The sequence below is a fragment of the Ranitomeya variabilis genome, chromosome 6 (genome assembly GCF_051348905.1).
Source record: "Ranitomeya variabilis isolate aRanVar5 chromosome 6, aRanVar5.hap1, whole genome shotgun sequence".
Taxonomy (NCBI): domain Eukaryota; kingdom Metazoa; phylum Chordata; class Amphibia; order Anura; family Dendrobatidae; genus Ranitomeya; species Ranitomeya variabilis.
Window position 1 is genome coordinate 456,148,606 of NC_135237.1, and position 24,093 is coordinate 456,172,698.

The 24,093-nt window shown below is 43.0% G+C and overlaps 2 protein-coding genes across 6 annotated transcripts in view; one reads left to right on the top strand and one right to left on the bottom strand.

The window, feature by feature from the left end:
* Nucleotides 1–41: 41 nt before the first annotated feature.
* On the bottom strand, nt 42–22,567 carry TMEM68 (transmembrane protein 68). 3 transcript variants are annotated; one of them, XM_077270508.1, is made up of 9 exons: nt 22,360–22,474; nt 20,318–20,455; nt 18,030–18,411; nt 15,094–15,261; nt 12,479–12,672; nt 11,315–11,375; nt 10,604–10,743; nt 7,659–7,772; nt 42–910 (listed from the first exon to the last, which is right to left on the bottom strand). In XM_077270508.1, the coding sequence occupies exons 2-8, from the start codon at nt 20,387–20,389 to the stop codon at nt 7,668–7,670; spliced, it is 1,122 nt and encodes a 373-aa protein (XP_077126623.1). In that variant the 5' UTR covers nt 20,390–20,455; nt 22,360–22,474; the 3' UTR covers nt 42–910; nt 7,659–7,667. The 3 variants fall into 3 exon arrangements, with proteins under 3 accessions (XP_077126623.1, XP_077126622.1, XP_077126624.1); XM_077270507.1 differs by lacking the exon at nt 42–910 and having other exon boundaries at nt 6,543–7,772; nt 22,360–22,567; XM_077270509.1 differs by lacking the exons at nt 42–910; nt 22,360–22,474 and adding an exon at nt 21,942–21,967 and having other exon boundaries at nt 7,534–7,772.
* TGS1 (trimethylguanosine synthase 1) overlaps nt 22,457–24,093 on the top strand; it is a 60,579-nt gene continuing 58,942 nt past the window's right edge. The window contains exon 1 of one of the 3 annotated variants that reach the window (XM_077270506.1): nt 22,457–22,785. Coding sequence is in view for 2 of the 3 variants with exons in the window: in XM_077270504.1 (XP_077126619.1) it covers nt 22,720–22,736 (17 nt within the window). In the remaining variant the exon portion in view is untranslated. Of the gene's footprint in view, nt 22,814–24,093 lie in introns of all 3 variants that reach the window. The other 2 variants (XM_077270504.1, XM_077270505.1) reach the window with 2 other exon arrangements.

The window sequence follows — 24,093 nt, forward strand, 5'->3', positions numbered from 1 at the left end:
CTGATATAAGCACTTTGGAGAAAGACATGCGTTATTGAATTGAAATGGCAAAAGAATTTATTATAAAAGAAAACTGATGAACAGGATTATATAAAGCATCAACCAGAATTCACTATATAAAAGTATTATTATATTATATTGGTAAGTTGGTGAATTTTTCAAGGGATTTACTGAAGGAAATTGTGAGAATTACTAATTTTCAGCATGTAGTCATTGTAATATATTCATTTTTTACTATTAAATGTGAAATTCAATATTCAAAGCCTCGGGACGCGTTACGCTGCACAACAAATTAAGGATTTAAAAAAGCACTCTATCTCCACCTAGGGGATATATTAGGCAGTGCAAATATAAAAAAATAATGGGTGTGGTTGTGGATGTAAATTTAGTAGCATCCACACCAACATACTTTTGGATCTTGTAGGATCTGTATCTTCTCTACATAGAATGGAAGTTAACTTAGTCATCACAAGGTAATACAAGTCATAAGGAGCAGAGATGGGCAAATCCGGACAGAAATGTTCAGCTTTTGTACCGGACAGTTACTGTTCAGGCCTGAACGCCAAACATGGACTTTCTGCTGAAGTCCAATGCAGTTTTCGGGTTAAGCCCGTGGTGGTAAGGGAGAGACAGAGACGAGAGAGGGGAGAGAGAGAGAACAATTTTTTAAAATCTTCTTAGCAGTTTGGAAATCCATTATTTTCAATAGGGTTCGGGTCAAGTACCAAAACCCAACCTTCCACCGATCCGCCCATTCCTAAGGAGGAGCTCCTTATTTCATCTACGTGTTGCCTTGACAACCCGAATGTATCCTTTCCCTGCTTGATACCCGCCCTTGTTTTTAAACTTTTCTCAGATGAAGTGGCTGATGCCTAGAGGTACACTTGAACTCAGGGCTGGGTGCTATGGCCTGAAAAAAAAACAACTTAATTTTGAAGTACAATTCTCATTTAAACTTTAATTTTCTTGTTCTGCTAAACAAATTAAAACTACTAAGAGTTATTCCATTAGAGAAAACTAGAATCAGCTGTTCCCTAGTACAAAGTAGCTACTTGCATAGAAAAATAGAGTTCTGCAGCTATATCATAAAGCATTGTGTCCTTTTTAAAGGGAATCTGTCAGTAGGATCGTCCCTCCTAAGCCGTCTATATGGGCATGTAGGTCATAAGTAGCTGGATGAGATGATCCCTGATATCTGCGATCTGATGTCTTATTCCAGAGAAACCCACATTTTTCTTAATATATACTGTAAGTGAGCTGTTAAGCTCTATGGACATAGATCTGCCTGAGAATCTGTCCCCAGAGATTATTATAAGTGAAGGGGCCCCAATACGCAGCATGCTGCGATTTTTTTCTCAGTCGATCCAGATTTTTCTCAGTCCGATTTCGGCTGAGAAAAAAATCGCAAATGAAAAGACACCAATTAACTAACATTGGTCCGAGTGCAATCCGATTTTTTATCGGATTGCACTCGTCTGTTTTCCTCGCAAGTGGAAAGGGGCCCATAGGGGGAGTTACCAGTGTGAGACATGTAGAACAGGAGATCAGATTGTTAGTCGTTACATGTCTCACAGTGGTATCGCCACCTCCTTTCATTTAATATAAGCTCTGGAGGCAGATTTTTTTTTTTTGCTTAAAAAAACCCCAAACATTTTGCATTAAATGGTAAAAACAAACAAACATACAGACCAAAGATGATTAAAACTCCGATCTCGAATAGTGATGAACGAACGTGCTGGGATAAGGTGTTATCTGAGCATGCTCGGGTGCTAACAGTGTCTTCAGCATGTGCGAAAAACATGTTTGATCCCCGCGGCTGCATGTCTCATGGCTGTTCAACAGCCACAACACATGCAGGGATACCTGTTTGTTAGGCAAGCCCTGCATGTGTTGTGGCTCTTGGTACATCCGTGAGACATGCAGCCTCGGGGACTCGAACGTATTATTTGATCATGCCTAAGCTACGCAGTTAGCACACAAGCATGCTCTGATAACAGATTATACCAGCACGTTCGTTCATCACTAATCTCAAACACTAATTAAAAACAGTCCACTTTTTCACACACCAAAAAAATGTGCACCCTGACCCTTTGTTCCTTGACCCACACAGTCTTACAGATACCTTATGGAGACACCTATCACAGATATTTCTTGAAAAAGGCCGTGCCAGGCCGAAACGTCAAATTAATATTGTCTGTTCTTCTTTGGATGAAATTTTTCCCGACACTGGGTCTTACTTTTGATTAAATAACACTTTCAACTGATCCTTTGAGTTTTTCTAATTAGTACTGTTCTATTTTACTTCCTAGAAGCATATAGCATATATATTACAGTTGAGCACCAATACTATATTATCTATTACTAATTAAAAACAGTCCACTTTTTCACACACCAAAAAAAAATGTGAATGAGACGTAAGTCAGAGGGTGAGACTTAACACACTCAAAAGAAGGGCTTATACCCAATCACCGTAAAAATAAAAAGTCCGATATTGTTCCTGAAAAATTGGCCGAGTGTCATGCACCTGGCATACAACTTTCATGTGAGCACAATGCGATTTTTATCATCTAGCATCCAAATCACATGTGAATGCAATCCGTATGCAATGCAATTTTTTTTTTTTTCTTTACATGGAGGAATTCTATGTCCTTTATATCCAAGGAAATTATATATATATATACATACACACACACCAACAGATATATGTGAGTGAGATATATAATCAGTGCTTTGCATGTGTAGTTTACTGTAATTGTAATTTAGTAATACATAATTACATTTCTGAAAAAAATGGCATGTGATCTACCAAAATTGTATTAACCAGCAGAAGAAAACCTGACAGCTGGGGTTGAAGTTCATAGCCTGGGAAGGGGTTAATTTAACCCAGGTAGCTTCCCAGGCTATTGATATCAGCTGACAGCTATATTCTAAGCCTTTACTGGTTATTAAAAAAAAAAAAAGATGCAGGGTCCCCCTATAATTAATAACCAGCAAAGACTAGGCAGACAGCTGCAGGCTGATATTAATAGGCTAAGAACGGGCTATGGATATTGGTCCCAACCCAGAGTAAAAAGATCATCTGTCAGCCGCCCCAGAAAAGGCACATCCGTAGGCGCTTAGCCTCGCTCTTCTCACTTGCCCTGGTGCATTGGAAAGTGGGGTGAAAGTTGCGGGGTTGATGTCAGCTTTGTATTGTCAGGTGACATCAAGCCCAGGGGTTAGTAACGGACAGGCGTCTGTAATACCTCCCCATTACTAAACCCATAGTCAAATTATTAAACTAAAAAAGAAAAAAACAGAATAGTCCTTTATTTGAAATAATAACACAGACACCTTTTATTGAATTAAAAATAAAAAAACATTATACTCACCTTTACACCCAATTCATTAAAGCCCATTGTCCCCTGTAAAGGAGTTTAAAAAAAAATAAACAACCATATTCCTCACCTCACTGACAAGAAGATAACAATTCCTTTGTCCATAGATGACTCTAGCACTGCTGCATCTACTTGACATGCTGAACACTGGCATGACGCGAGCATTCAGCATGTCAGGAAACTGCGAAACTGATCTGTGGGTGCTTGCGCACCTCAGTGCCTCGCGGTGATGGGGAAAAAGGAGCGAGGAGTTCATATCTAATTAACTATTTTCACTTTCATTAAGTATATAGCTGTGACCTGATATTAATAGCCTGGGAAGCTACATGGGTATTACCCCCTTCCCAGGCTATAAGCATCTGCCCCAGATGTCTGCTTTCCCTCCGCTGGTTAATAACATTTCGATCCCACACCATTTTTTAAAAAAAATTAATCATTTATTAAAAACATGTACAGTAAGCTACACATGCACTGGACTTATTATATATGTCACTGACATCTTTATATCTATCTACTATATCTAGTCTAACTTGTCACGCTGTAATTTCACTGTACACGACTGATGAAATGTGTGACATTAATGTGTAAAAATAGGATGGCACTCGCATTGGCCAAGTGTTGTGACTTTTTTATCACACCCATTGACTTGCATTGGCGAGTCTCGCATGAGATACGAGGACAATCGCAGCATGCTGCCATTTTTTTCTCAGTCCAAATTCAGCTGAGCTGATTTTTTTTTGCACTTGCGGGTTTTTGTCACAGATGAGTATGAGCCCAAATGTTAAATGATCAGAACTGGGTATAATAGGACATTTATGACAGACAACCCATGAACAGCTGAAAACTGCTCAGGCAAAAGGAACGGAACACAGCAACTTGAATCTTGCTCATCAGCCACTGACAATACCGCAACTTCATCTCCCAAAAGGGAAGGAACAATTTTCAAAAGCAAATGAATGAGAAATAGAGCAGTACTCTGCAGTGGCCACTAATCAATAAATAGGGGGCTTCTGTGCCCCATAAAATCGCTGTCAGATCAGCTCCACAGCAATCTCAATGGATGGCTCATCAATAGCTCAGTCCTGGACAAACCCTTTGAAAGACACATCAAAGACTAAAACAAAAAAAAGAATAGTAGAAAGAGCACCTTGTCTGTAGATCAGTAATAACAATCACAGCTTTTAGATTTCAACATTTTATATTTCAGATACAAAAGAATGCGGAACAATAGAAATCAGTAAATAACAGTTATAAAATCAGCACAAAAATACAAATCTAAAAATGCAAACACTCCAACAGTCCAGCCGTCAAAACTGCTAATAATGCATATAGACGACACCTTCCATAGGTGCTTCCTTCCCAATGTGACGACTCTAGCTATGGTAAGACAAGTGTTGTGCTTATTCAGGAGTGGACACAAGATTGATAAAGCTGGAACAACTAATGGCAATAGAAGACACAGCATTTTTGGCATAAGCAATATTTTAACAAGACTGATTACTTAAAAGGAACTAAACCTAGAAATGAAAGTTGAAAAGAAATAGTTGCCCTCAATGTTTATTAGTCTGCATCATTTCCTGTATGATGCTGTAACAGTTGAGTCTTGTAAATAAACCGCCTTGCAAAGAACAGAGGGGTTAATCTCCTGCTGATCAGTTCAGCTTGGATTGGCTGCCAGCTGAAGGCGTGCCCGCTCCATGGAGGATGGCTTAGTGAGGCCTTGTCCTAGTGCACACAGGTAGGTTCTGGCTGTTAGACAACTGGCTGCAGCAGAAAACAGGGCAGCGAGTACAAGTATACGGCCGTGCCGCTGTGACAGATTTCTTTACCTAATTTCTAAGTTTTGAACTGTAATGAGACAATGTAATATAAACCAGAATATAAGGTGGGGAGCACTGGGATTTTTGCATTTTGTTGTTTCTGTGGCTATTGTTTCTTACCGTGATCTCATGACCTGCGTCAAAGGTTTTCAGGAATTTGCCATCTGCCACATGTTCTATACAGGGAGCAATCAGTCACATGACTCAGCTCTTTAGTTTAAGGAGGTCTTGGTGTAGTTCTGACAGTGAAGATGGGGAAAGCTGAGCAGTAGCCATGTTCTGCCAACCTCCATCAAACAATGATGAAGTAAGGCAGGTCCGCATGTGCAGGATGGCTTGTGAATTGGTGGTGTAGATTAGCGCACAGAAAATCCACAGCAAATAAGAAATCATCCACATGTAATACAACATTTCTACAGGAAATTTGACCTGTGATTCAGAGTTTTAATTCTGCCACTTCTCAATTTCTGTCAGGACTCAGTGACCTCATGATTTAGTTCTCAACAGACGTTTGCAGCAGCAAATTTGCTAAAGCGAACTTGTCCCCTCGGAAAGCGCCATATACCTGCAGCGATAGGGTTAATCTGAGAGTAAATAGTGTAACAATGCTGCCTTGCTGAAAGTGCGGCTACTGGGAGAAAATAAACATTTCCTCCTGGGAACTACCAGCTTTCAGTCATGTCGGAGTGCACGGGGCGGCTAGCGTCACTGCTCACTATACCGTGAGCATCAGCTGTAAGCACGCCCTGGCACTGTCACTGACTGCAGACGGCAGCGCATCTGTGGAAAACATCAGGGCGTGCTTACAGTCGACGCTCACGGTATAGTGACGGTAACCGCTTCACGTAACATGCCCCCATGACTGACAGACAGCAGCTCCAGGTAGGAAATAAGTACATTTTCTCCCTGTAGCCATAGTTTTAGTATGGCAGCCTGACATTGTAATGTTACTTACCAGCAGATTAACCCTATAAGTGCAGGCAAATAGCGTTTTCTGAGTGACAGGTTCCCTTTACGTGAGAACCCACCGTAATGCTGTATTCGGGGAACAATAAAACAAACAAATGAATGCTCCCAATCTCCACAGCACCCCGGATCTGACTGTAAATAGCCTACTGGCCCTTCACACATTTCTACTCTGGTGGGAAAACGCTTTAACAAGGTTTCTGACAACAGCCTTTGGGATAATCTTTATAACAGATGTCAGCAGAGGGCAGGCATCCTAACAAATCTCTATATTTGGGAGGATGGGGATGTTTCTCAATTTAAAGGGGATGTGCAATCAGATAGTGACCCACAGTTTACATCAGGTTTGTGTGTTCATTTTATTGATTTTTTCACTTTTGGGCAGTTTGTTTGTCAAATCATAATGTGTATTAAAAAAGTCATGCAATTTTCACAGTGGCCACTGGGGCTTTTCTAGTCTCTTAACTTCCTGTTTCCGTAAACCCCGTACAGTCAACAATCCATACAGCCTTGAATTGAAGTGTCTAATGAGCGTGTGCAAAGGTCATTGTGAATGGGAGGAGGAGCAGGGATATCACCTTTTAGGATTGGTGGTTCCTGTGTTATCAGCTGTGTATAGAGGAGTTACTTGTCATTGTAATCCTGCCTCTGCTGATAAGGAGCCGGCTGAAAACTGCTACTGAAAGGAAATGAAGTATGGTTTTTAAAAAACCTTGGTGCTTGTGTGAAAAATGTAAGACTAATTATGCTTTTTTAAATAAATATCTTGATATTCATTATAAAAAACACACAATGCCCCAAAAAACAAACATTCTTTGATAACACATTCCCCTTAAAGAGACATGATGATGCAAACTTAGCCATCCTCCATTACCATTAATAGAAGCCATGGTCATTTAACAACTGAATGAAACGTGAAGCATAGTCATGGCTGGCATTTGTCTACTAAAAGAGGTAGTCCAGGTCCCATGTGCTTTGGGCATGATAGAGTTACACGGTAACGTTTGTGTATTGCGTGCGACACCTCAATGTTTTACTAGAAAATTGAGAATGGCATGATAAACCGCCATGACAGACAGAGGCAGGATGCTGCACCTTATACGGATCTGTGGGGTAAGACCACCAGGCATGAAGATGATCTGTCCTGGTGCGAAGATCATACAGCGAGCAGCGAATGCCAGGGAGAAAAAACCTGGTCTGATGGCAAACCACAGCAAATAAGAAATCATCCACATGTAATACAAAAGTTCTACAGGAAAATTGACCTGTGATTCAGAGTGGCCTGGCCGCACGGCTTTACCAGACACCGGTACCATTTACATTAAATTACTGATACTCCAATCATCTGATTTAGAGGAAGCCATCAGAGATGGGCAGATTGCACAATAGAGAACCATTCTCCTTGGTGTTCATATAAAACGGTAATAAAATCATTTATTAAACTAAATTCTGTAGTATATACACTGTACACGTAACCCTCCGGCATCCTGCCCACCACCGCGCTTTATTCTTCTTTAGCTCGCCGGTGAAATCTCTCCAATAGGGCTCGGAAAATATTCCCAGGAATTTTCTGGTGCCGATCTATCAGTGACTGAAGGGCACATTTTGTCTAAAGGAGAAAAATAAAAACAAAGACAAAGAGACGTTTGGATGGAGCGTCAGACATGACAAATACTGAGTGTACGACATTGTGCAGACACTGGAGTGACATGTGGGGAAAACTGCAAAGAAAAAAAAAAAAAAGTGGAGACAATTCTTATCCATCATCAATTATATCGAGTTTTTCTGTGCGCATCTTTCTTGTGTGGTTTTCTTTCATACATATGAATTTAAAGAGCGCAAAACAGTTTACTTGTCTGGTTAGTCAAATAGATTTTGGCGCTTTCTCCCCCCTCAGACAAGCTGATATGGAAGTCCTACTTTTGTGCTTTAGATTTATACTTGTTTCTTTAACCCCTCTCTGCCCTCCTCTGATATTGAGAAAATGTAAAAGGATGGGGGGATGAGAGCTGCTGGTATGAACCCCTTTCTCTACTCCTGCCCTTGATGAGGAAGAAAAAACAACATATATCTCAGATATATAAATTGTAGAAGATGATGATAAAAACATTTGAATGAAAAGTGAAAAAACTGTTTTTGGGTTTTTTTTTTGCACATGCCATCTTGTGGTAGACATAGACAATGCTGGATGTACATTTATCCAGGCGTTTTCCCATCTAGTTTGTCTGTATTTTCGTGCCCTATTATGTTTGCTTATATACCACAGCGCTTTATCATCAGTGTCCCCATTGGGGCTCACAACCCTGGGGAGAACATACAGACTCCTTGCAGATAGAATACCTGATACAACTCAACCACCATTAATAAAAAAAATCTCATCCGGTAAGTGCTGCAGACGTCCCGAGACTCATCTAGGAGCGAGCCTAATATTTTATAATCAATGGTAACAAAGGAATTTTTGCTGAAGAACTTCAGATACTGCAGATTATTAACGATTCATTCAAAAAAAATTTCCTGTCCAAATACACAATATTATCTTTTGATTAATAGGGCAATTACATGCAGAATTTAATCATTGATTTCTGTGTTTTCCATTTAAAAATGCTTTAATTATTCATTAAAAATGTTAAAAATTAATAGCATGAGAACATGGGCAGCACGAGAGCAGGAATCAGGGCCCAAGGCAGACCCTCAGCTGCCCATTGTGAGGTGCATGACAGAAGAGAAGGACCCCCAAGACGGTCATCCCCCCCCTACTGACCTGCATGGCTGCAGCACTGAGCACCCACAGCCATGTCACCTTTATTAAAGACTCCTGTCCACAGACTATATTAATCAGTCAGACTCTAACCTCTACAGCATGGGCAAGACCAAAGAGCTTTATAAGGATGTCAAGTAAGATGCTGGGTGAGGAGACAACTGTTGGTGCAATAGTAAGAAAATGGAAGAAATAGAAAAGGACTGTCAATCGACATCGATCTGGGCCACCATGCAAAATCTCACCTCGTGGGGTATCCTTGATCATGAGGAAGGTGAGAGATCAGTCTAAAACTACATGGGGGGGGGGGGGGGGGGACTTCTTAATGATCTCAAGGCAGCTGGGACCACAGTCACGAAGAAAACCATTGGTAACACATTATGCCGTAAAGGTTTAAAATCCTGCAGTGCCCACAAGGTCACCCTGCTCAAGAAGACACATGTGCAGGCCCCTCTGAAGTTTGCCAATGAACACCTGGATGATTCTGTGAGTGATTGGGAGAAGATGCTGTGATCACATGAGACAAAAATTGAGCTCTTCGGCATTAACTCAACTTACTGTGTTTCGAGGAAGAGAAATGCTGCCTATCATCCAAAGAACACAGTCCCTACTGCCAAGCATGATGGTGGAAACATTATGTTTGGGGGGCAGTTCTCTGCTAAGGGCACAGGACTACTTCACCACATCAATGCGATAATGGATGGAGCCACGTACCGTAAAATCCTGAGTGACAACCTCCTTCCGCCAAGACATTAAAAATGGGTCGTAGCTGCGTCTTCCAGCAAGACAATGACCCAAAACATACAGCCAAGGCAACAAAGGAGTGGCTCAAAAAGAAGCACATTAAGGTCATGGAGTGGCCTAGCCAGTCTCCAGACCTTAATCCGATGGAAAACTTATGGAGGGAGTTGAAGCTCTGAGTTGCCAAGTGACAGCCTCAAAAATCTTAATGATTTAGAGATGATTTGCAAAGAGGAGTGGACCAAAATTCCTCCTGACATGTGCGCAAACCTCATCATCAATGCAAACCTCATCATAAATATCTAGAAAAACAGTCTGACTGCTGTCCTTGCCAACAAGGGTTTTGCCACCAAGTATTAAGTCTCGCCTGTCAGAGGGATCAAATACTTATGTCTCACTGCAAAATGCAAATAAATGTATATAATTTATACAATGTGATTTCCTGGATTTTATTTTTGATATTCTATCTCTCAATGTTAAAATTAACCTACCCTTAAAATTATAGACTGTTCATGTCTTTGTCAGTGGGCAAACTTACAAAATCAGCAAGGGATCAAATACTTATTTCCCCCACTGTATATCGGAGAGACAGTGTGCTACAATAAAGTGTGGGCGGTGGCGCCTAGGAGGGTGGATTCAAGTTTGTGAAACGCGGGTCGGGTGTTTGGTCAGTGATCTTTTTTGCTATATATTATATTAATTACCTGTGACCTCTGATATGGGGTATACCGGGCATTGTTGTATAGATACTGCTGCATGTATACATGCTTGGATACTATTGAATTGTACATCACTACTGCCATTCAGTACAACGTATACAATGTTGTTATGTTATGTTATGAGAAAAAAAAAAAAGCAAAACAATAAAAACTTGGCAAAAAACAGGTGCAAATGCAACAATAAATCTGACCCAATGTTTCCTACCATCAAACTGATCTCACCTTCTCTGCCAACTCATTTGCAGTAATATTTGGATCATACTGGATAGGATCACCAAGGTAAGTGCGAAATTTCACTGGGAATCCACCATACACAGGAACGAATGGTATCTTATACGTCTCATACAACCACCTAAAGATCCCTGTGAAAGAGATGAGCACATTTCATAACAGATCAATGAGAAACAGGACCAGTCACATGTACACAGGTAGAGGCGCCGCTTTGTCTGTGGGATTGTGGTGGTGCCACGGATCGGCCCCTACTGACCAAACGTGGCAGCCTACCCCAAGGACAACAAATCACTGTCCTGCTCTCAAAAACCCTTTAACCTTACAGCTTTAAGAAAAATTATTGATATTGTCAAAAACTATATGATAAAAGAGTCAACTGTCAACAAGATAGAATTACTTATCAGGCCCGTTCATTGCAACTACATAACATACTTGTAGTTCCTTAATAGCTCTTTTTCAAGAACTAGAAAAACATTCTGACCGCCTGTAGCTGGCAATGACACAAGACTTATTACATAAGGGGGTTCGGATATTGCCGTCAGCTCCAATTTTGAAGTCAAGTGGAGTGACTTTGTATAACAACCACATTCATGAGTTGTAGATTCTTTACGATCAACATGCAACACAATTTATGGGAAAATATGCTGAACTGCATAAAGGTAATAATCGAAGGTTACACAAAAGTAAGGAGACATTTCTTACTTAAGCAGCCAAGAGAACGGAATCCTTCCCGGACGTTCTGTGTGAACATTGGGATGATGCACTAGGAGAACAAAGAACCACGTTACACAATGGTGAGTCCAGAGCACCGTGACACAGGGAAGTATATGGTGCGCAATCCTCTAATACAGCGCTATCTATATGTTACACGTCTGAGTGATGTGAGAATAGTGGACGGAGGTTATAAGAAAGGTGTGATCAGAAAATGGCATGAATATATTTTGCCAACTACTGCTGATATAGGTGTTGGGGGCCGACTCCTTCACAAACACCCACTGGGAGATTCACCTGCTCCTTTGTTGGCCATTCTGAGAATGGGTTCAGGGGTCAGTGTAAAAGTACCTAGTTTTTTTTGTAATAGAGAATATGAAGAGAAAAAAATATATATACACATTTCAAAAGGAAGAGGTCAGAAGTGGCCAGCTTTTGTCCTTATTTTATTCCCACTGCCACAAATAGTTGTTTTTTTTTTTTTTTAAATCTGTCATATGGTTCCAGAGACATGGGTCTCTTTATTTAGTGCAAATATTTATGTTGTTTGCCAATGCCAAGTTCTAAGAAAATATGCTCCAAAATTGCCACCTTATAGGAAATGCAAGTATGGACTAGAACGTACATGTGAGGAGTGGTGACAGGTCCTCATTAAAGGGGTTGTCCGGTCTAAAGTTATGCTATGTAACTGCAGACTTGTGAATCCTCACATCGTGCGCACTGCGTGCCGTGAGGATTTTCCAGTGCTGGCGCCATCACCTGTGCAGGTGATTAAATATCACTTGTGCAATACTAAGGAGGTCATGAAAATACACAATGTTGGTGGCCATTGAGGACTGGAGTTGTGCACTCCTGGACTAGACTTTATCTGGCCGCGCTCAATACACTTGCATCGAGTAAAGCTTCATCCATCTAGTCGGCACGTGATCACATACTTGTGGTCACACGCCTGTACCAGCACCAGAGAATCCTGACAGCGCACGGTGAGCGTGATGTGAGGACTCACAAGTCGCCAATCACATGCAGTGACTGCAGACTTGGAGCCTGAGGCCAGACAGACCCTTTATGTACTGGAAAATTGTACCCCATAGATTTGCAAAGTTTGGTGCTGCTGTCATAGAATTTTGCTTGTCTGATGGTATTAGGTGAGCTTACCACTTGAGCGTCAATTGCTACTTGTGCGAAACCTGTGCGATTCCCCCACATGAGGATATAGGATTCATCACTAAACAATGCTTCCCGCACCCCTCCTGGAGAGATTGCCAGAAGATGGCCGTCCTTCAGAGCCCTCACACACTCTTCCTGGGGTCCATGGATTACACTGAACACTTCCAGCAATGGTTTGAATCCTGTAATAAAATGTAATTACATTAGAAGATCGACAGAAGCAGATTTATCAATTAGATTATTTCCTGGATTTCCCTATAACGATTTCTGGTTTGCAGGAAATGTGTTCAGCTTTTTCTCTGCAGACAGGAAATATTCGTCTGACAAAAATACTGTATTAGCTCTTATAGGACTAATATTTTATGACCAGAGCTTGCAAATTGTGGGACCCCAGCTTATAGAGTTATATCCAGCAACGCTCTGGCAGCAAAAGAGTTAAATCTCGCTCTTTGCACTAACGCAGCACTGCCACGTACGTTACTAAGCGGTTACTGTTCAGTAACTAGTAAAGTACGTGGCAGCGCTGAGTTATTGTGGGATCCCACTCTAACAAAAGTCAGTTGCTCTCGGGGGCACCAAGTCAGGCCCTCTCGGGGACGCCAAGTCAGGCCCTCTCGGGGACGCCAAGTCAGGCCCTCTCGGGGACGCCAAGTCAGGCCCTCTCGGTGACACTAAGGGATGGTGTCGGCATTTTTATAAGTACACTTTTTTTTCTAAATATAAAATCACAAGTCGGGGGTGTCTGCTGTTATATTAAACAAATAGGGCAGCAGAAGATTGGTGACCAGTACTCTTTAAGAGACACTGTCGTCTCAGGACCCAGACCCCCACTTACCAGCACTACTTAAAGAGGTTATCCATTACTTTAACATTGACGACCTATTCTTATGATAGGTGATCAATGACTGATCGGTGGGGTCTAACACCCGATCAGCTGTTATCGGTTCTGGTGCCGGACGAAAGTGCTCAGTTACGAAGATATTCTGACTACTGTAAAGTGGCCACAGCCAGGTACTGCATATCCACCCCTATACAAATCAATAGGGGGCAGGTGTGCAGTACCCAGCGGCATCCTCTATACAGTAGACAGAGCATCTCTGAAACTAAGCACTCCCATCCGGCACCAACAGCTGATAAGCAGAGGTGCCGGGTGTCACACCCTTACTAATCAGACATTGATGACCTATCCTAAGGTATTAATGTTAAAATAATGGACAACCTCTTAATATAAAAAGTAATACCACTGGAGTGGTTTCCACTTTGTTAGGTGTCGTGTGTTAGTGTCATGAACGCAGTAAAATACTCACCAGTGACTGTCTTCCCCCGGTTTCAGTGATGCTCCAGCACTACTTGACCGTAACAGTAATCTGCCAGATCAGGATGTGGAGCGGCGGTAACGCTCTCATGTAAGTGTATGAGACTCATTCTGAGTGTCATAGACTTGAATTGACAAGATGCAAAAAGTGACCTCTGCTCTACACAGCGACCACAGTGTGAATCGGTAGCTGGAGCGCCAATGAGACACGAAGACGTCGGCCGTGAGTAGATTTCAAGGCCCCTAACCGAAAGGGAAAAACAATAAAAATAAATTCAGACAGAAATAAAGAAATCACTGGGGTGAGGTGTAAACAAGATTTTGCTTCATAATTGAAGAATTTTTGACAAAATGTCTAAACTTCATATTTCATGTCTGTGGCGGTGTGTAGCAGAAAAGAAAGATAGCACCCTTGTATATATTCATGGTTTTTCTGCCACATCCCAGAATGAAAAATGTGGTGGAAAGAAAAATAAAAGATGAACTTCTTAATGTGCCCCATTCCCAGTTTATACTAGTCATCAGCGCCATGAGACCTGCCTAGGTACAGGACACAGACCCCTAGTCATCCGCGCCATGAGATCTGCCTAGGTACAGGACACAGACCCCTAGTCATCCGCGCCATGAGATCTGCCTAGGTACAGGACACAGACCCCTAGTCATCCGCGCCATGAGATCTGCCTAGGTACAGGACACAGACTCCTAGTCATCCACACCATGAGATCTGCCTAGGTACAGGACACAGACCCCTAGTCATCCGCGCCATGAGATCTGCCTAGGTACAGGACACAGACCCCTAGTCATCCGCGCCATGAGATCTGCCTAGGTACAGGACACAGACCCCTAGTCATCCGCGCCATGAGATCTGCCTAGGTACAAGACACAGACCCCTAGTCATTCGTGCCATGAGATCTGCCTAGGTACAGGACACAGACCCCTAGGCCTGAGATGTGACCCCTCTGACTACCAGAATGGGCATATTATACCTAGGCCTATATATTTGGGGTGCTTGACAACACAAGAACATAATTAAACAGAAGATGGAGAAGAAAAAAACCACAGGAGAATGCTGTGTTATTAGGCTCTCGCTGACCTCCGTGCAGGCAGGAATGAATCACCATGTAAACCCCCATTACTGGCTCTCAGAGTAATTTAGTGAGACAGAGGAAGAGTGAGCCGGTCAGATGTGCTTTATCCGGAATAAATGACAGGTTTCCATGACTGGCTATAGATATAATAGTCGCTCATGCAGCAGATCGCTTACAAATACCACAGCGTGATTACTTACCTGGTACTTTAAAAAGAAAGTGGTCCCCCACCGAGTGACAAGTCCTCCCTTTCAGGAGAATGACCTTTGCTACAAAATAATAGTAGTCTACAGGGAGCGCTCCATGATAGTACACAATTAGCGCAGGTCCGTTCTCAGGGATTTTTTCCAAGCCGCAAATTTCATAGCCTGTGTAGAAAGAAAATAGAAGACGTTCCATCATTTAGGAAAATAATGAGTCTCACCGGTAATCCGTGCAGCCAGAAATCAGGGACAAGGTCGCATATATAGGACCGTGATCGGTGTGCAGTGCACGGACTGGCAGGCGGCTCTCCTGATCCAAGTATGATAGATTCAGGGCATTTCTATGCAGCTGTCACGCCTGGGTAGGGACAGCCGCTGGACAGTCCGGGCCCTGCACATCTAGGTCCGCTTTATATGGCAGTCTGACTGCACACTACCAGTGACAGCTATAAACACAGAAAAATAGTAAGACCACCGATTTAAGCCTCAGTAAGATGTCCGTGCCACACTGTCAATGCTCGGACTGGCGGCTGGTCTCCTGACCAACCCTGACAGCCTCATACAAGATCAGGCCAGGAGAGCCACAGTTGGTCTGCGCATCAAGGTAGATTCTGGCCCCGTCTGAAAGAGGCTTCTGATCCATTGTCAGGTTTCACAATACAAACTTTTCACATTACTAAATAGATCTGTTAAATCTAGTCAAGATGCTGTACGGACTTTCATTCTGACGTGGATTATCAAAGAATAGTCTTTTCTGAAAGTTTAACTCATTCTCAACTCATTTAGCTGCTACTGCAGAGATCTCACACTGCTCAGTACAAGCTGCAGCTGTCAAGTCAGGCCAGGAGGCACATGGATTTTCAAAGTAAATACACCAGCCTCCATCAGTCCACTAGAATGGAGGACCTCTGCAAGTCTATACAACCCTATGTAAAGGGGTACAGAAACTGCAGAGGGAATAGGTGGGCGTCAGAACTTGCAAAAAAGTGAATATATATATATATATATATATATATATATATATATATATATATATATATATATATATATATATGTTTTTACTACAGTAGCTCATTCTTTGTTTGAAAAAGTACTGAAAGACCCTTAAAACACTTAAATTAGCTAAAAATCAAGACTTTATTAGGTCCGGTCAACAATGACCGGGACATAAGTGTATAGTGGTAACGAACAGAATAGCAGGGTTAATTAAAAAATTCCGCAAAAAACAAAAAGGATTGCAAGTATATGGTGAAGGCCCATTTACACTGGATTCCTAGAAATGCATCTGAACCAGCTGCCGATCACACAATGAACAGTCAAAACACTCAATCATTGGGTGAAGAGTGAAATGATCGTGTTGTGCTGCACAAAAAATAAGCTCAGTGTAAACAGGACCTGTGCTGCCGAGAACAACTGCAGCCTATTTGCACTGAATAATCTGCTACTGATCACTTCAAAATGGTACCGGACTGGGTCAGCCTGTGTAAACAGGTCACTAAATGTCCGCTAATGCGTATTCATGTTGGTAGTCAGTGGTTATTAAAGGGAAACTGTTTTCAGGTTTTTGCTTTGTAATCTAAGAGCAGCATGATGTAGGGGCAGAGACTGACTCCAGTGATGTGTCACTTACTGGATTGTGCGTTGTTGGGTCAATAAAATCAGTGTAACTTTCCCTTTATCAGCAGGAAATTGTCACTAGAGGACTAGGTGTCTTGTGCCTCCTAGTCAACTGCTGCGCGTAGCCCCGCCCCCACCACTGATTAGCAGCTTTCTGGCCATGTACAGTGTACACAGCAAGCTGCCCATCAGTGGTGTGTGGGCTCAGCATTCAGAGACCTGGGAGATCTACAGCAGATAAAACAGCGATTGTATCAAATGACAGCATGTAGATAAGTGATACATCAATGTAATCAGGGTCTCAGCCCTACAGGCTGCTGTTAGATTACATAGAAAAATAATACCGACAGATTCCCTTTAAGTGACGCCAGCTGGCTACCATAAATGGACCTCTACTTTCTAGCAATTTTTTGTTTTACACTATGAAATCGTACAAAATAACCATATGAAGTTGCTGTGCCTAATGCTTTTAAAGGGGTTTTCCAATTGATTGGATTTCCTTAGAACAGACTTATTACTGGATTGCTGGGAGTCAGACTCTCAGTGCCCCTACCAATTAGCAGTTTGTAGGGACCAATAGGGCTCCAACAAGTGTCATGTCCCCCTCATACACAGCTCGGGACTATTAGGAGCTACTGTGCTAGATAATACAGCTTCTTTTTATTCAAGGAAAAGGGACATTGGTGCAATGCCAATCTCCGCTGCAACAAAAAGTACATGACGGAGCTGTGGCACTCGCTGACCTCTGGCAAGTTTATCTTTTATTGTTCTTTGATCCCCATCATGTGTACGAGGGAAGTCTGGCCAGTTAAGGGGAATCTGTCAGCAGGTTTTTGCTGCCTCATCTGAGAGCAGTCTACTGGATGCAGAAGCTGTGACATTTCTTATATGCAGCAGAGCTGAGAAACCTGCCCCCACCCAAACCAGGCCGTGTATGTACACTGTCTATTGGCAGTGAGCGGCTTGTCACAGGAGGGGGCGGAGTCGGACGACTTGGCACGAGGCAGCTAGTCGCAGCAATGATAATGTCCTAGTGATGAAACCTTCAATATAAGTAAACAACAGCACATAGCCTGATAAGTGACACATCCCTAAATTCAGTGTGTTAACCCCTATCTCATGCTGTCCTCTGATTACATAGCAAACACCTGCTGACAGATTCCCTTTAATGGTCTAATAGGCTCTTTTGTATACAATGATGTTCTCCTGAAGAATAGGTCATCCCCAGAACGCCTTGATTTGCCCACACTTTACAGTAAACCCAGATTCAACATCCACTACTGTTGTCATTACTGCTAACAAGCATTCATTTTTACCATGCCATATTGCAGCATGCCCATCCCAAAGTGTTGCCAATGTTTTCCGAGCACCATCCCATATACTGTTGGAATATGCTTCTTTCAGTTCGTTTTTGCGCTTGTACACGTGGAGGAAAAGGATGGACAGGTAGAGAAAAATGACAATAATGAAGGGCAGAATGAATACTATGATTAGTGGTGTGAAGACCCACATCAGGTAGGCTAGGTAATTTAGATAATCCTCCAAATTGTCCAGCTCTAGCCAGTCCAGAAGGCTCTCCATGAGGCAGGACAGATAGGCGGGCGATGGGCCCATGTCACATGAGCCGTCCTGAGCGAGCATCCTCAATGCTGAGCCTAAGGCACCGACAGGTAATCTCAGAGGCGTCCGTTCTCCATCCTAAAGCAAAAAACAAGAAAACATTTAGCGCAAACATACAGCCTTTTACAGGTTCTAGCCAAACTTTACTGCTACGTGATCAATTTTCTCCCAAAATTGCAGCTTATCGATGACAATAGTCATTGGAAGTAGGACAGCACTCATCATTCAGGCATTTACCAGCTCCTGATACATTTCAATATTATTATTTTGAAATACCCCCATTTTTACATGATTACAATCCATTGAAAGGATTTTTCTAAGGAAAAAAAAAAAAACACTCACAATTTGGTAATTCCTGCACGGAATGTCCAATCCCCGTTACCTTTATTTTAGCACTTTACCTCCTCTATATTTCCTAAGAGGCAGAGCCGTATCCATCTATCCCACTCGCAGCTCACACACTCCACCACCTTTTGTGCACTGCACGTACATGCACCATCCTGAGACTCCTGTGCAGTCTCATGTCACCTACCATGCATTGTCCTGAGACTCTCCTGCAGCCAGTAACGCTCCGACACTGGAACCACAGGCTCAGTGTACTATAGTGGAATGTAAGATGTGGATATCATTTTATCTGAGACCGTAGGACATTTTGGGGGGTACAATAATAGTAGATGTAATTCGCCAGCAGCTGGCTGGCATTGTTGCCTGTGGCTATGAGCGGCTGCAGGGACGCTGGCGGATCATGCACACTTGCCTACTCTGGACCGTCACTTTCACGTACATGTTCTACCCATGTTTTCCAGATTGTAATGGCTACATGTTCTGTCCATTGCTCTTTTCTCATGTACGATTATTTTACTAAATTGTCTAATTTCGAGTCTGTTTGTGGATAAAAATCAACAATTCAAGTCAATGGTCTATGAAAGAAAACAGGCCGCACACAGATGCCTGGTGTGTTGTATCGGTGCTGTTTAATGAGCTCACATAGAAAAAAGTGGAGGGCAAAAATCAGACACAACACATGACTGAAAAGTCTGAATGAGGCCTTAGAGAGGTTCCTATGAAGTCAAGTGTGATATACTACGAAGCTGTACAAAGTCGTAATATGGCAATATGCAATAACAGTTCATCATTGAGGTGTGTCATTTATACCGATTAATGATGAGCGAACGTGCTTGGATAAGGCGTTATCTGAGCATGCTCGTGTGCCAATCGAGTGTCTTCGTAGTCCTTGAATAATGTATTTAAGTCCCCGCGGCTGCACATCTCACTGCCTAACAAGCAGGCAATCCCTCCATGTGTTGCAGCTGTCGAACAGCCAAGAGACATGGAGCCGCAGGGACTCAAACACAGTATTAGGCTGCCGTCACACGTTCAGTATTTGGTCAGTATTTTACATCAGTATCTGTAAGCCGAAACCAGGAGTGGAACAATTAGAGGAAAAGTATAATAGAAACATGTGCACCACTTCTGCATTTATCACCCATTCCTGGTTTTGGCTTACAAATACTGATGTAAAATACTGACCAAATACTGATAGTAGGATGGCAGTCTTAGAGCACCATGAAGACACTTGGCTAGCACCCCAGCATGCTTGAGTTAGGCTACTTTCACACATCAGTTTTTTTTTTTGCAGTCCGGTAGAATCCGGCGAATTTTTTTAAAAAAAGGGATCCGTTGCAAATTGTGAAAAAGTGATGAGAGAGAAAGAGAGATTTGTGCAAAATTTTGCAACTTTTTGAACTATTGCACTTTTAAAGAACAAAAACAAATAATTTCTGATATTGCATCAAGTAGGTACATGTGTATGAGGCATATAAAGGGAATGAGACAGGCACATGTAGCGGCCATATTTCCATTTATCGGACAGCTTTCTATGTGACTGCTGCACTTTGTGGAGATAATCGATGTCTTATAGCTTGGTGGGGGGCTCTCTGAGCTGTACCCTATATACACCAGAGGAGCGCACAGACATACTCACCAAATGACCAATGCGCCATTCACGGGTGCACCTTACAGCAGAACATGGAGAATAGTCAGGGAGTATTTGCATACATTGCAGATAACAGATATTTCAGGACGGAGAGAACATCACGAGCTAGAAAACGGCATCTCCAACCTACAATGAGACACATATACAAGAGGTAAAATGGGATTTGGTCACTCAGTGATTAGTACAATCGGTGTAGCACTAATGGATTAGTCAGGGGGAAATACAGCTCTACAATAATTGTATTTTATGGTGGGCAGTGGAGCCACGATGAAGGGGCTGTCCAGTAGTGCAGAACTACTTACCGTACCTCTATTATCCTGACCTACACCACTCATATCATTGGATAGGCTGACTATATACATCTGCCTATACAGCGGGTACTGCTGGGTGCAGGAAGCATGGCCGCCATGTCACAGAAGGTTGTGCCCTTAGCAGGTACGAGGAGAACAGATTTGCACTAATACTGCATTGGACAAGATTTGCCTTTATGAGACAATACGTTTAAGGGTATAGTCACGTACGGTAGATTTATGCAGAAATAGGTTTGCTCTGCAGTAAGCATATTATGGATTTCTGTAAGCCCCAGATGAGAAAGCCTTAAAAATGTTTGCGACAAATCTGCTGAGTGCGAATAGACGCTAATAAGGTATCGAATGGCTTGTCTAGTGGAAACAAGTTATCGATCCACAGGAAAGGTCACACCTTATAGATTGTGGATCCCAGCAGTCAGACCCCCACCAAGGATCCCGGCATCAGGGATCTGGAATCCCAAGAATGGACTAGAGGAGAGATCTGAACGCTGAGCCTCTGCTCCATTCTGGTCAATGGGACAGCACCGCACCCCAACAGTCCCATAGGCAATGAATGAAGCCAGGTATACCCACCTCTGCCCTATTCAGGACAGGGGTGCAGACCCTTACTCAGCATTCCTGAGCCCTGGATTACTCCTGGAACCAGCGGAAGACCCCCAGCTATTTGGAAATAGCCCTTTAAAGTGACATTATTGCACAATATGGTAAATCCTGGACCACGTGGTAAATAACTATAATTATCTGCTTACCTAATACAGAGCAGCATGGCCGCAATCTGAGCAAACTACGTGACTATGTGCTAAATAGGAGGGATTGTCCCAAATACCAGCGCTGCGTCAAGGCTTCCATTTCTGCCATGCCTCTGGTCTTTCGATACTTATGAGCCCGATGTAACAATATATATATATATATATATATATATATATATATATATATATATATATATATATATATATATATATATATATATTATAATTGTGATTAAAAGGGCAAAATAAGATCAGGAGTTAAGAATCAATCTACACTGATGTCCTAGAGGGGAGGACCTCCAGGTCACTTACCCGGCCCCCGGGCACATTCCTGAAGACGTACTTTGTGGGCGGAGTTGGCGCAGAATTTGCACGGCCCCCGAAGGACAATATAAAAATCCAAATGGCCCTTGGTAGAAATAAAAGGTTCCCCAGCGAAGGCTGTCCGAGAGCATCAGCATATAGGGGAGCCATCTGATAAGGGGGATTATAGGGGGCCAGGAGCCTGCACTAGCTCATTCTCCAGCCCCCCAGAGCCCCTTGTAGTCTCACCCCATTTATCCATGCTCCTATCGCACACATTTCCATCGCATCTTCTGCATTAGGACAGGCGGAGGCTCCGGATTACCAGGCAGCCGCGCAGCATTAGGATGGACGGGGGGCATTAACTTTCTGCAGAGCTCCTTGGCCATGGAAGGAATCGTCTCATACACAAGTAATAAATCATTGCATGACTGAAACAATGGTGTCCATTCTCTCCAGCGCAGCCCACACAGAGCAGAAGACCGGCAAAGTCACCGCACAGTGTGAACCATGGCCAACAAAACATGAGTGAAATCTGACAAAGAAGCGTTTTCTGTCACATTCGTCTGAACGGAATTCACAGCCCTCCATGCGCCGGTCTCCAGGACTGCACAAACACATCATATAACGGCAGCGGAGCGGCCCACACTCCTCACACTACACCCACCGTGATGCCAGCGTCAGCCCTGCCAACCCATCAATGCCTCCTATACCGGCAGCAAGACTGCAAATCCCAGCATTCCGTGCACGCACGTTGTCTTCCTGCCTTTAGTCACGTTATTTTCATAGATTGAGCGTCATGATGACGACATAGAGATGCATGCCGGGATATGTAGTTTGTTTACGTTTGACGTAACCACGGCCCGTGAACCAGCAGAGGGAAACGTCCTCCTCAGCCTGATAATGACTATTGTCAGCGAGTCACGTCCTCTCTGAGTGGCGGAAGCAGGAAGCGTCGCAGTGCATGCCGGGGCTGGTAGTTTTCTCATGTTTTCAATTTCGGGAATACACCTACAGCAAGTAACCCATGCTGCCGAGTCCGAGGTGTGAGGTGGGGGCAAAACCGAGAGCGGGGAGAGAGCTGCGGCCTGAGGTGTGATATTTTGGGAAGGGATGTATATGTATGTATACACACACGTTCCTATGTGTTTATAAGCTTGTATGTATATGTTTGTGTGTATAAGTGAGTGTGTGTCTGTGTATAAATGTATGTGTGTATGTATGTATATATATATATATATATATATATATATATATATACTGCCCTAATAGCGCTCCTCCTGTGTGGACATGTTGAGCTCCCCGCCGCGGTCTTCGTTGCCTCAGTTGGGGTCTGACCTATGCCCTGACGTCCCTTAGTGTTTTCCCACACGTCGGCCCCTTACCCTGACACTGACTTGGGTGAGGACTGACCCATGCCGATACAGCTGTGTGACCTGTGACAGCCTGTAATCTCCTAATGAAGTGGTCATTAAAGGGGTTGTCCACAACAGGACACTACAGGATAACCTCTGATTGGTCAGTAAAGGCCCCCTCGAAAATACAAACAATGTATCCTCTCCTCCTGCAGCAGCGCCGTCCCAGTGATGTCCGTTCTGCTGTTCCCAGTGGGTGACTTGAGGTTGTCATGTGACCGCTGCTGCCGCTCAGCAATATTCAGTCAGCACTAATGAAATACTGAAAGGGGTGGTCAGAAGTCCAAATTAATTTTACTCCTAAATCTCTATGTATTTACTGTCATAATCTAATCTATTTTCTAAAATAGTTGCAATAAAAATCCCCGATCCTTCCCTATCTCCATTATCTAACTGCTTTTTCTTTTACTTCCTTTTTGATGTTGGTTTGCTTGAGATTCTCCAGTGCATGCTGGGATACTCAAACGAAGCATCATCAGGGGGCGGAGGCTGCGGTCACTGTCACAGCTCCTTCCCTGAAATGAAGCGTCATCAGTGGAGCTCCTTTCAGGGAACGGGCTAATGCACGCCATGGTGTCCCTGCGCGCCGTGGTGTCGCTGTGCACAATGACAGTGCACTCGTTTTTGTTGGCTCAGATCAGCAGTAGCGAGCCAACAACAGAGCGGTGTCAGAATACCCGGCGTGCAGAGATCAGTGACGTCACTGGTCTAAGCTGGTGGTGTTTTCTATGTCGTATGGCGAAGAAGTAAACACCCCCAAAGAAGAATCTTCATCCTCTTGGTTAAAGCGGAAATTAGCATCTAAACGTTACAAAATAAAATAGACTACAGAAATAAAATCTAGGTTTTATTCAGATCTGTACCCACTTAATCATGATGCGGCCAGTTCAGTGTGTAAGAAGTGGTGAAAGCCCCTCTGTAACAGGGGATATGAAGGTTTTCTGGACAGCGCTTTATTTTATACCACAATATTGATGTCGTGTGTC